The sequence below is a fragment of the Chiloscyllium punctatum genome, chromosome 8 (assembly GCF_047496795.1).
Source record: "Chiloscyllium punctatum isolate Juve2018m chromosome 8, sChiPun1.3, whole genome shotgun sequence".
In the NCBI taxonomy this organism is placed as follows: Eukaryota; Metazoa; Chordata; class Chondrichthyes; order Orectolobiformes; family Hemiscylliidae; genus Chiloscyllium; species Chiloscyllium punctatum.
This window is the reverse complement of record NC_092746.1, coordinates 7,105,301-7,118,907: the sequence shown is the minus strand read 5'-3', so window position 1 is coordinate 7,118,907 and position 13,607 is coordinate 7,105,301. Positions and strand designations below refer to the sequence as shown.

Genomic DNA, 13,607 nt, shown 5'->3' with positions numbered 1-13,607 from the left:
TGAGAACGTTGACTACTTGCTTGAATTAAAACATGCAACTGTGTCTTGTGATGTTCAGCTCGAGATTATTGCATCCTTAAAGACCCTTGATCTTTACATAACAGGGATAAAGAGTATGCAGTACCTGCCAGAGGAGTGGGAATGGGCAGCTAACCTCACAATTTTAATGCTAAGAGAGAAAGAGTGTTTACCTGTAATTGGCTTTTTGCAGTAGGGCCTCGTGTAACAAGGCAATAAAATAAATAATTTTGTAGCATTTGCACATCATCATTGTAAATGGTGCAAATCTTGTGATTGAAGCAGCATCTTCCTACAAAGAGGGAATAATAACACTGATAAACTCTTACCTGGTGTATGTAAAATCATAAAAGCAACCCAGTAAATTCAAGAGTAAATACAGATAGGCAATCAATGCTGACTTTGCCAGTGCTCCTCACTTCCCATGAAAAAGAATTAAGAATGAAACAAAGCAAAAATATGTGTCCTACCTAACACCAATGATGTCCAAATTCAAAGCCTTTGCATATTCCATTAGCAGTCTGCACTCACTTAGTGATGCTCCAAACTTTCCACTCAAGGGCGAATGGGATGTAAAATCATTTACAGCAATGCGCAGAACCATTCTGAAACAGCAGTAGGAAAATGAATTTAGCATTGCTGAATAAAACAGAATTGCAAGATTCATCTCAAACATGGAGATCAAACCAAACTGAATGACAGTGTTTATTACCTACCATGCCTCTGTAATGTCTCTCATACGTGATTTCTGCTCATCTTACAATATGCATTCCTGAACAACTTGCCTGTCTGACAATAGTTTGGCACCTCTTACATTTATGGCTTGTTTAGAAAGCCACTGTCCACCTGGATGAGCACTGGCAATCCAAATGGCAGAGAAGAAATATTAAACTGGAGAGGGCTCAGAAAAGTTCACCAGGATGTTGCTGGGAATAGAGGGTTTGAGATATAACAATAGATTGGATGAGATGGGAATTTTTTTCACTGGAACTTAGGAGGTTGTGATTTAAGATCTTAAGACACAAGAGCAGAAGTTAGGCCATTCAGCCCATTGATTGTGCTCTGCCATTCAATCATGGCTGATAGGTTTCTCAACCCCACTCTCCCTCTTTCTACTCATCATACTTGATCTCCTATCTATCTCAGGCTTAAATACACATAATGACCTGACTTCCATATTCTTCTGTGGCAGTGATTCACCATTCTCTGACTGAAGAAGTTTCTCCTTATCTCCATTCTAAAAGGTCTTACTTTTACTCTAAGGCTGTACCCTTAGGTCCTAGTCTCTCCTACCAAAGGAAGCATTTTCCCTGCATCCACACTGTCCAGCATTCAGTATTGTGTAAGTTTCAATTAGATCCCCCCTCATCCTTCTATACTCCATCGAGAATAGTCCCACAGTCCTCAAACGTTCCTCAGATGTTAAGCTTTTCATTCCTAGGACCATTCTCGTGAACATCCTTTGAACATGCTCCAGGGCCAGTACATTCTTTCTGAGATATGGCACCCAAAGCTCTGCACAATATTCCAAACGTGGTCTGACCAGAGTGTTACAGAGCCTCAGCAAAGCATCCCTGCTTTTATATTCAAATCCTCATAAACTTAATGCCATCATTGCATTTGCCTTCCCAACTACTAACTCAACCTGCAAGTTTACATTGAGAGAATCCTGGACCAGAACTCCCAACTCTCTTTGCACTTCACACTCTCAATTTTCTCCCCACTTAGAAAATAGTGGGGGTGCCTCTATTCTTCCTACCAAAGTGCATGACCTCACACTTTTCCATGTTTTACGCCATCTGCCACTTCTTTGCCCACTCTCCTAACCTGTATAAATCCTTCTGCAACCTACCTGCCTCCTCAATGCTACCTGTCCCTCTACACATCTTTGAATCTTTTGCAAACTTAGCCAGAATGTCTTTGGTTCCTTCATTTAGATCATTAATGCATAAAGTGAAAAGTTGTGGTCCCAACACTGAACCTTGTCACTGGCTGCAATCCTGAGAAAGATCCCCTTATCCCTACTCTCTGCTTACTGCCCAACATCCAGGCTTCCCACCATGCTAGCACCTTGTCTCTAATACCATGAGCCCTTATCTTACAGAGGAGCCTCCTAAACTGCATTTTATCATAGGCCTTCTTGAAATCCAGATAGATAACATGCATCGACTCTCCTTGGTCTGATATGCTCATTACTTCCTTAACGTAATGGTCCTGTTATGCAACCACCTGATGAAGAGACAGCACTTCAAAAGCTAGTGCTTCCAAATAAACCTGTTGGAATATAACCTGATATTGTGTGAATTTTATCTTTGTCCACCCTTGTCCAACACTGGCATCTCCAAATCAAAGAATTCTATCAGATTTGTCAGGCGTGATCTCCCCTTGATGAAACCATGCAGAATTTGCCCAATTTTACCATATACTTCCAAGTATTCAGAAATCTCATCTTTCACAATGAATTCCCGTTTCTTACCTACAACCGAATTTAGGCTGATCGGTCTGTAATTTTTCATCTTTTGCCTTACCCCCTTTTTAAACAGGGTTGTAACAATTTTCCAGTCCTCTGGGACCCTCCCTGATTCTAGCAATTTCTAAAAGATCACCACTAATACTTCCACTATCTCTTCAGCTATCTCCCTTAGAACTCTGGGGTGTAGTCCATTTGGTCCAGGTGATTTATCCACCTTCATGTCATTCAGTTTTTCTAGCACCTTCTCCTTGGTGATGGCCACTATAACCAACTCTGTCTCCTCACTCTCTTGAATGCTTGGGATATTACTCATGTCTTCCACTGTGAAGACTGATGCAAAGTCTTTGGTACCTCAGCCATTTCCTTGTTTCCCACTAATACGTCTCCAGCATCATATCCAGCGATCCAATGTCCATTTTTGCCTCTCTTGACATCTAAAGAAACTCTTACAGTCTTCCTTTATATTACTGGTTAGCTTACCTTCATATTTAATTGTCTCCCTCTTTTTTTGTTGCTCTGTTGGTCTTTGTAAGCTTCCCAATCTTCTGGTTTCCCGCTGCCCTTTGCAACAATGTATGTTTTCTCGTTTGCTTTCATGCTATCCCTGACGTCCCAAGTCAGCCATGGTTGCTTCATCCTCCCTGTACCGTACTTTTTCCTGGCGATGAATTTTCTGCTGTGTCTCCTGAATTACTCCCAAACACACCTCTCATTGCTATTCCACTGTCTTTCCTGCTTGGCTCCTCTCCCAGTCAATTTTACCCAGCCCCTCCCTCATACCTGTATAACTATCCTCATTCAGCTGTAATATCGTTATCTCTGATTCTATCTTCTCCCTCTCAAATTGCATCGTAATTTTAATTATTATCACTGCCTCCTAAGGGTTCCTTCAACTTCCGCTCCCTAATCAAGTCTGCCTCATTGCACAACACTAAATCTAGTATTGCCTGTGTCCTGTTTGGCCCCACCAAAAATTGCTCAAAACCAATCTCGTAGATCTTACCCAAATTCCTTTACTTGCAATCCACTACCAACTTGACTTTCCCAGTCCACCTGCATATTGAAATCCCCTAAAATTACTGTAACTTTGTGTTTCCTACACATCTTTTTTATCTCTTGGTGTGTCTTGCACCCCAGCTCCTGACTACTGTTTGGAGGCCTGTACATAACTCCAACTATTGTTTTTTAACCTTTGCAGTTCCTCAATTCTACCCACACAGGTTCTACACCATCTGACCCGACTTCATTTCTTACTATTGTTTTGATTTTATTTCTTACTAATAAGGCAACCCCACCCGGCTGTCCACCAGTCTACCTTTCCGATAGGATGTATATCCTTGAATATTCCACTCCCAATCCTGATCTCTTGCAGCCACATCATACTTGCCAATTTCGAACCATGCCACAAGCTCATTTAGCTTAATCCTTATACTGCGTTCACTCAGAGAAAACACATAGAACAAAGAACAGTACAGCACAGTACAGGCCCTTCAGCCCTTGATGTTGCGCCTGCTATTTATCCTACTCTAAGGATACCTACATACCCTTCATGTCCCTAATGCATCTGACTTGACTACCACTGCTGGCACTGCATTCCACACACCCACCACTCTCTGTGTAAAGAACCTACCTCTGACATCTCCCCTACACCTTCCTCCAATTACCTTAAAGTTATGACAGACACTTCCGCCATGGGAAAAAGCCTCTGGCTATCCACTCTATCTATGCCTCTCAACATCTTGTACACGTCTCATCTTTTTTTCTCCAATGAGAAAAGCCCTAGCTCCTCAACCTTTCTTCATGAGACATGCCCTCCAGTCCAGGCAGCATCCTGCTAAATCTCCTCTGCACCCTCTCTAATAGGTCCACATCTTGCCTATGATGAGGTGACCAGATCTGAACACAATATTCCATGTGTGGTCTAACCAGGGCTCAAAAGAGCTGTAGCATAACCTCAGTTTATAAACGCAATCCCCCTCTAATGAAAGCCAACACACCATACACCTTCTTAACAACCTTATCAACTTGAGTGACAACTTTGAAGGATCTATTGACATGGACCCCGAGATCTGTCTGTTCCTCTAGACTGCCAAGAATCCTTCCTTTAACCCTGTAATCTGCATTCACATTTGACCTTCCAAAGAGAATTACTTCACACCTTTGCAGGTTGAACTCCATCTGCCACTTATTAGCCCAGTTCTGCATCCTGTCAATGTCCTGTTGCAATTAGCAATAACCCTTCATACTATACATAGTTCCACCAACTTTTATGCCTTCAGCAAACTTACTAACCCACCCTTCCACTTCCTCGTCCAAGTCATTTATAAAAATCACAAAGAGCAGAGGTCCCAGAATCCATCCCTGCAGAACACCCTGGTCACTGAGCTACAGGCAGAATGCTTGCCATCCCTCTCAGTAGTGAATACTGAGCAAAATATTCATTAAGGACCTCTGTACTTTCTCTGACTCCAAGTGCAAGTTCCCTCCACTATGCCTGATCAGTCCTGCCCTCACTCTGGCCATCCCTTGTTCTTCACATAAGTGTAGAACGCCTTAGGGTTTTCCTTCATCTTACCTGCTAAAGCATTTTCATGCCCCGTTCTAACTCTTCTGAGTCTACTCTTCAGTTCCTCCCTGCAATCCCCATTCCTGTCCACATGGGGAGCAAAGCTCTTGAACCTGTTGAACAAGGACAGTGGAGGACTCTCCTGCACCTCTATCTCTTGGACCCCTCTACCTGTCTCACTCACAGCCACGCCCTCCTGTCCTTGACCATAGGCCAATTTGGAGTTAGTTAGTCTAAGGGGTGTGACTGTCTCCTGAAACACAACATCCAGGTAGCTCCCTGATGTGTCACAATGTTTGAAGCTCAGACTCCAGCTGATCGACTCTGAGCAGGAGTTCTTCCGGCAACCAAGATTCACTAGAGAGCTGGTTACTGGGAACTTCAAATGGGGTCCACCAGCTCCCACATCACACAGAAACAACACATCACCTGACCCTCCATTTTTTATAGTTGGGAATCTTTAAAAAGAACTTAACTGTTTTTATATCTCTACAAGGGTGACTTTGTAGAGGTTTATAAAATCATGAGGGATGTAGATAAGATGACTACCAAAGATATTTTCCCCAGATTGTGGAGTTCAAAACTAAGGAGCGTATTTTTAAGGTGAAGGAGAAATATTTAATAAGACATGAGGGGCAACTTCTTTGACACAGAGAGTGGTCAGTATGTGAGATGAACTGCCAGAGGAGTGGTAAATGCAGGTTCAGTCAGAAACATTAAAAGACATTTGGTTAAGTACATGAATTGGAAAGGTTTGGAGGGAAATGGGCCAATTGCAGGCAGGTGGAATTAGTTTAATTTGGGAACATCGTCAGCATGGACTGGCTGGACTGAAGGATCTGTTTCTATGCTGTATGAATCTATGGCACTCTGTGTAGAACATCAATACTTCTTGATCTTTTGGAGAATGGAAAAACAGAGTGGTTGGATATATCAGACTCTCTGGATTCTTGTGGTGCAGAGAGGAATTGGCTGCTTGCAACTGTCTCTGCAAGTTCTAGCTAAATGGGGAGAGGTAGAGGAACGCAGGGTTCTTTTCTGTTCTTGCAATATTATACTGTTTTCCTTATATTTCTATACTCGATGATAGTGGAGTATCACATTAAGTTCATATTCCCAGTTTAGGGAGAAAGTTGAACAGTCAAACTGAACTTTCACTCCTAAATTGAAAGTTTTCATACAGACTTTAAGGGATGTGATCTGATCATTTTCACTCACTGTTCAGTAGCAAAAGTCAAGAATGACAATTTAACAAGTTATCATAATTTGCAATTACATAGTGCCTTTCAAAGCAGCAAATATCTCAAATCATAGAATCCCTGCAGTGTGGAAACAGGTCCTTTGGCCCATCAAGTCCACACCCACCTTCTGAAGAATAACCCACCCAGATCTATTATCCTACCCTATTTTTCCTATAGTTACCTCTGACTAATGTACCTAACCTACACATCCATGAACACCATGGGCAAGTTAGCATGGCCAATTCAACTAACCTGCACATCTTTGGAATGTGGGAGGAAACCAGAGCATGCAGACACAGGAATAATGTGCAAACTCCACATAGATGTTCACCTGAGGCACACACACATTCGCCTGAGGCTGGAATCGAACCTGGGTCCCTGGCACTGTGAGCAGCAGTACTAACAACTGAGCTACCATACGACCCCAGTGTGGAGGATTTGTAGTGGAAGATTTTGGTGAAATGTCAGAAAGCATTTTGAGAAGGGTTTACGAAGAGGGGGAATGTTGTAAGGCATAGAGTTTACAAGGTAGAGTTCTAGAAAATGGAGCATGACAACTGATGTTTTCTGCCATTTGTGACAGGGAATACAGAGAACTGTACCTACGAGATTGGAATTGAAGATGTGAAATTTAGTGTGACCTGGATTTTTTCATTTGCAGTTCAAAATTATGATATAGGAGCAGAATTAGGATGTTCAGCCCATCTTGTCTCCTCCATCTTTTATTCATGACTGGGATGATTCTTAACCACATCACCCTGTCTTCTCCCAAATAACCAATCTATCTCAGTCTCAAATAAACTCAATGACTTAGTGTCTACATCCTTCTGCAGCAATAAGTTGCACAGATTCACCACCACGTGGCTGAAGCAGTTCCTCTTCATGTTAGCTCTAAGGGTCATCCCTTCACTCTGAGGTCATGCCCGTGAGTCCTAGCCTCTCCTACTAATGGAAACATCTCCACATCTATTCTATCCAAGCCCCTCTATAAGTTTAAATGCGATTTCTCCCCCTCCCACCCTCATCCTTCTAAACTCTATGAAAGTACAGATCAAGAGTCTTCAACTACGGCTCACACGACAAGCTTTTCAACCGCAGGATCATTCTTGTAACCTTCACTGGACCCTCTCAAATGCCAGCACATCCTTCCTTAGATATAGGGCCTGAAATGGCTCACAATATTCCAAATTTTTGGTCTGACCACAACCTCAGCAATACATTTCTGATCTTATATTCTAGCCCACTCGAAGTGAATGCTAACATTATATTTGTCTCCTAACTGCTAAATGAATATAAGTGTTAACCTGAAGAGAATCCTGAACTAGGACTTACAAAGCCCATTGTGCTCTAGTTTGTCCTCATTTAGAAACCACAGTGTATAACCTCAAACTTTCCCACATTGTCTTCCATCTGCCACTTCTTCACCCACACGCCTAGCCTGTCCAAGTCCTCTTGCAATGCCCCTGCCTTTTCAACACGACCTAACCTCTAACTGTCTTTATATTATCTGCAAATATAGTGACAATGTCCTCAATTCCTTTGTCCAGATCATGAATGCATAATGTGAATAGTTGTGGTGCCAACACATATTGCTGTAGAACTCCACTTGTCACTGGATGCCATCTTGAATAAGACCACTTTATCCCCACTCCCTGCCTTTTGCCATTCAGGCAATCTTCTGTCTATACCAGTATCATACCCCTCACACCATGGGCTATTATCTTATTTAGCAGCCTCCTGTGCAGCACCTTGTCAGTGCGGTGACTGAGTTCATAGTCCTGAACAAAGTTTCTCACGCAATCTTTAGTTTTCATCTATTTTAATTATGTAACTGAGCTGTGTACAATTTACAGGGAACCCTGTGATGGGAAGACAGAAGTCCTCAGCAATGGTGAGACCTCCCATATTATATGCCTCTGGGTGCATGCCTAATGCCTAGCTGCATTGCATGCCTAATGCTGGAAGCCAGGAGCTACCTCTTCAACTGCCATGCTTGACCCTGAATTTAACAATGCTGTAGATGAAAGGCAAAGCAGCTGCTGCTTCCAGGTCAGAGATCTGGAGGTGCTGGAGAAGAGGGCTATCCTTGTTCCTGCAGACTGATAAGGAAACTGTGTCAACAGACCCAGCCAGGCTGGAGCCAAACAGCAGCATGTGTTACTGAGAACATCACTGATGTCCTGCCCTCTCTGAGGATATCTTCTCTTTAAATCTCCCAATGCACATCTTAACTGGTTTGGCCAAAGAAGAGCCCAGTCACTGATTTGAATATCAGGACAGTCCAGCAGGCAATCAACCCACTCAGTCTCATTGTGGTGTGCTGTGCAACTCTACTATTACCACCAGTATTAAGCCATTCTAAAAATGCACAATCTTTCATGCATCTTCTACAACTAAACCCCCTTACACAGGCAGCACTGGCATTCCGCGAACTGCTGCTTAGATGAGGCCTGCACTGAACAACCTCAGCTCCAACTCCACCTTCAGGAAGCTGATGAACCATCAGAGGATGCACTGGGAAGGCTTTCATCTGCATCCTCCAAAAGCTCAGCGAATTTCATCTCATCTTTGTAGATAAGTCTAGTTAACACAATCTAGTGATTACACCATTGATATCTCTCAGTAGCTGGTCAAGGAAGGTCTCTGACAGTCACAGACTGGCAGAGGATTGGTACCTGCTCAGCAACAGGCAGAAGACATGCCCTTGTCCTTCCCAGAAATGGCTTGGTCAAAGTACAGTGCCAGGCACCAGTAGATCAAGTGATTTTAGCAAATGTACTCAGTGAGCCAAATGAAGACTGGAAGAGTCTATCACTGTTATCAGTGCTGTGCTGGCTCTGTCATGCAGACACCTTGCTGTCTCCAGGAATTGGTTGGTGACCAGCATGAGGACCCAGGTCCAGAAGCACAGACTGCATCTGCTGATATGAACACAGACTTTCATTCCACCATGCTAGCTGTGAGTGCTCAGCATTGATAGCAAGGCAAAAGGGAGGGGAGATACTTTGACCTCACTCCAGGAGCACCTTCCTCTTGGAGACAGAGTGATGCTAGCAGACATTCACAGTGAGGAGGAGTGACAGACAGATCTTGGCAGAAGGGGCTTCTTCTTGGCCACTGCACCTCCCTCTTGCTGCTGTTTCTATAGTCTACATAACAACAAGGATGTGCCTATAACTGGCCAGGAGACTGTTAGCATGCCTGGGCCATCTCGGCTGAAAGGTATTGGTGGATGACCTCTAATATCATAAAGTTCAATAGGGTCAACCACAGAGGAAACTCCCTCCGTGCTGGTACACATGAGAGCATTCACGCCAACTAGTCCACATCAGTAGAATTGAAGCTGGCCTTTGAACCCTGTCCTTATGTATTCTTCAAAGTGAAAAACACAATGTGCCAATATTTTGGAAATATATTCTGCAGGAAATGGCTTATTATCTTTGTAGTCTCAAAACAACGGACTAGTCTGCTTTGGATTTCCTCTTTCACCTTTGAAGGAACATTGTTGGAAATTCCTTTCACATCCACAGGTGTGACATTTTGTGGGTATCTCTCTCTGCAGTCAGCTACGTATTTTACATCTACAGCCATTTTTGGCTGTACAAGCCCTCTTTTAAAAACATATTTGGAATTACAAGTGAAAAATATCCCCAGCACTTCAGGGCTATGATCCATGGTCATGACAGTTGCTGAGCATTGCTTATCTCTCATATAGACTGCAGGAAGCTTCAAATGTCAGGTATCCTTAAATACTGACATTGAGGACAGCAGCCAAGGTGTTCAATTTTCATGTAGAAATCATGGAAGCTAAACACAATCAGCAGAGACTTTACTGGGGCTTAGCCTGACATATCAACATATACACCCACCTCATGAGTGAGAATCCAGAATCAGTAATGATTCTACACATATCTGCAGGGTAGGGTACATTCTCTGCAGCAGTTTCTTAAGGCAGACCACTGGCATTCAAAGTTGGGAGATGTATAATGGGCAGTTCACAGATCCATTCACCTCAGTACAATTGTCAGCCAAGAGCAACTGCACAAGCTGCTGCATCTCACAGGTTTAACACTGCCCTGGAGAATGCTCAAGCATTTCAAATTTAGCAGTTTACACAAGATGTAAAATCTGAAGGGTTACTGATGATGGAAGAGACAAAACAAGATTTCTCAGGATTGCTGACAACCTGCTGGCAATGATTCTTGAAATAATACTCAGATATCATAGCCAAACAGATGTGAGAGCTACATATACTTAGATCCATGCAATGTTATTGAGCTGTCTTACTACTTTTCCATAATGTTCATGCAATGCATCCATGTGCGGATATCTGAAAGTAGAACCAGACGAGTGGTTCATGTACTCAATCAGATGGATGTCAAGGCATTTATTCAGCAACATAAAAGGTCAAAGACAGCTAAATAATAACAGCAAGGATCTCAGTGCTTGGGCTGCTTGACTCTCTTCAACAAATGAGAAGAACTTGAACAGCTTGGGGATCCTCTGGTCAATGCAGTTCATCTCCATTATCCTGACTTTGGTCTACATCCCACCCAATGCCGTAGTGAAGAGTTCACTTGATAAAATATACAATGCTGCAAACAGTCTTGACATATAATTGCTTGAAGCCCTGTTCATCGTAGTCAGTGTCTTCAGCCAGACCAACCTGAGGAATGTGCTACTAAAATTCCACCAATGCCTCTCCTGTCCTACCAGTCATCCAAATATCCTTGACCATTGCTTCACAACCATAAAAGATGCCTACCTCTATTTCCTGTCTGCATTTTGGAAAATCAGAACACAACTCTTCCTCCTGACTTACAAGCAGAAATTGAAGCCTGAGGACACAGTACAGAGAGTATTACAGTGCAGGTCTGAGGAAACAGAAGGGCTTCTATGGGACTGCTTAGAGTCAGTGGACTGGACCTAAGTCAAGAATTCAGTGGCCAACCTAAAGTCCATCAGGAATGCCAAGAGGCAATAACAAACTAAGCTTGAGATCTAGACTAACCACGTGGACACCGACCATTTTGTGCCAAGGCTTATGCATCATTGCAGCTACAAAGCAAAATTAAATAGAATCATGGGCATCAGTTCATCCCTACCTGAATGCATTCTACGCTCTCTTTGAACTGAAAGACAGTGAAACGATGTCACCTGTCCCTCCAACCTTGGATGCACCTGTTCCTACTAGATTGGCCTTCTTCAGGGTGAGCCCACGGAAAGTGACCAGCCCAGGTGAGGTGCCCAGCTGTGCACTCAGGTCTTGTGTGGACCAGCTGGCTGGAGTATTTGCAGACATCTTCAACCTTTCTGTAATACGATCCTTAGTAAATCCCCACTTGCTTCAAGAAGACAACCATAATCCCAGTGCCAAAAAAAAATCATACAGCATGCCTCAATTACTCCCTGAATATTACTCTGACATCCATAATTATGGAGTGCTTTGAGATGTTGGTCATGGCTCACATCAACCCCAGCCTCTCAGATCACCTTGATCCTTTGCAATTTACCTATTGGCACAACAGGTCCATGGCAGACATTATCTCCCTGCCCTTACACTCATCCCTGGAACATCTGGAGAACAAGGATACCTACGTCAAGCGCCTACTAATTGACTACAACTCCATAATCAATACCATAATTCCAAACAAACTCACTTCCAAACTTCTTGTAATTGGATTCTCAACTTCCAACCAACAGACCTCAGCCAATAAGGAGAGGCGACAACACCTCCTCCCAAATAATCTTCAACACCGATGTTAACAAGACTGTGTACTCAGCTCTTTACTATTTTCCTTATGTACACAGGACTGGGCAAATTCTGCACCAACTCCATTTACAAGTTTGCTGACAACACCATCGATGTAGGTTGGATCTCAAACATCGAAGAGACCAAGTACAGCATGTAAGTAGAGTGCTAAACAGCATTGTGAAAAAAACACCAATTTCTCCATCAATGTTTGTAAAATAAGGGAACTGGTCACTGACTTCAGGAAGCAGAGTGGAGGGCATGCCTCTGTGTGCATCAATGATGCTGAGTTGAAGGTGGTTAAGAGCATCAAGTTCCTGGGAGAAACCATCACCAACAATCTGTCTTTGTCCACCTACATTGACACTATAATCCAGAAAGCACAGCAATGTCTCTACTTCCTCAGGAGTTTAAGGAAATTCGCAGGTACATAACAACTCTTATAAATTTTTATAGGTACACTATAGAAAGTATCCTGCCTGGACACGTCACAGCATGGCATGGCAACTGCTCTTCCTGAGACTGAAAGAAACTACAGAGAGTTGCTTCAATCCATCACACAAACCAATTTCCTATCCACGGACTTCACCTATACTTCCCACTACATTGCTAAACCAAACAGCATAATCATAGGTCCCTCGGCATCCGCTTATACACTCTTCAACCCTCTTCCATCAGGCAGAAAATATAAAAGCTTCTGTTCACATTTGAAAAGATTCAAGAACGGATTCTTCTCCGCTGTTATCTAACTTTTGAATGGACATCTTTAAAGTTAGGTTACAGGCATAGAATCAAAGAGATGTACAGCATGGAAACAGACCCTTCGGTCCAACTCATCCATGCTGACCAGATATCCTAACCCAATCTACTCCCATTTGCCAGCACTTGGCCCATATCCTTCTAAACCCTTCATATTCATTTACCCAAGCAGTCACCTTTTAAATACTGTAATTGTACCAGCCTCCATCACTTCCTCTGGCAGCTCATTCCATACATGCACCACCCGCTGCGTGAAAAAGTTCCCCCTTAGGTCCTATTTATATCTTTCCCTTCTCACCACAAACCTATGCTCTGTAGTTCTGGACTCCCCCATCCCAGGGAAAAGACTTTGTTTATTTATCCTATCCATGTCCCTCATGATTTTATAAATCTCTATAAGGTCTCCCCTCAGCTTCTGACACTCCAGATAAGAAAGCACCAGCCTATTCAGCCTCTCCCTTTAGATTAAATCCTCCAACCCTGGCAACAACCTTGCAGACCATTACTGAACCCTTTGAAGTTTTGCAACATCCTTCCGATAAGAAGGAGACCAGAATTACATGCAGTATTCCAAAAGTGGCCTAACCAATGTCTTGTACAGCTTCAACGTGGCCCCCCATTGCTGTGACCAGTAAAGGAGAGCATACCAAATGCCCTCTTCACTATCCTATCTACCTGGGACTTCACTTTCAATGAGCTATGAACCTGCACTCCAAAGTCTCTTTGTTCAGCAACACTCCCCAGGACCTTGTCAGTAAGTGTACAAGTCCTGCTCTGATTTGCTTTTCCAAAATGCAG

At 43.1% G+C, this 13,607-nt stretch overlaps 1 protein-coding gene across 2 annotated transcripts in view; it reads right to left on the bottom strand.

The window, feature by feature from the left end:
- LOC140480358 (antizyme inhibitor 2-like) overlaps positions 1 to 13,607 on the bottom strand; it is a 76,048-nt gene that overhangs the window by 26,361 nt on the left and 36,080 nt on the right. For both annotated transcript variants that reach the window (XM_072575116.1, XM_072575118.1), the window contains one exon: positions 489 to 623. In XM_072575116.1, coding sequence (XP_072431217.1) covers positions 489 to 623 — 135 coding nt within the window. The remainder of the gene's footprint in view (positions 1 to 488; positions 624 to 13,607) is intronic.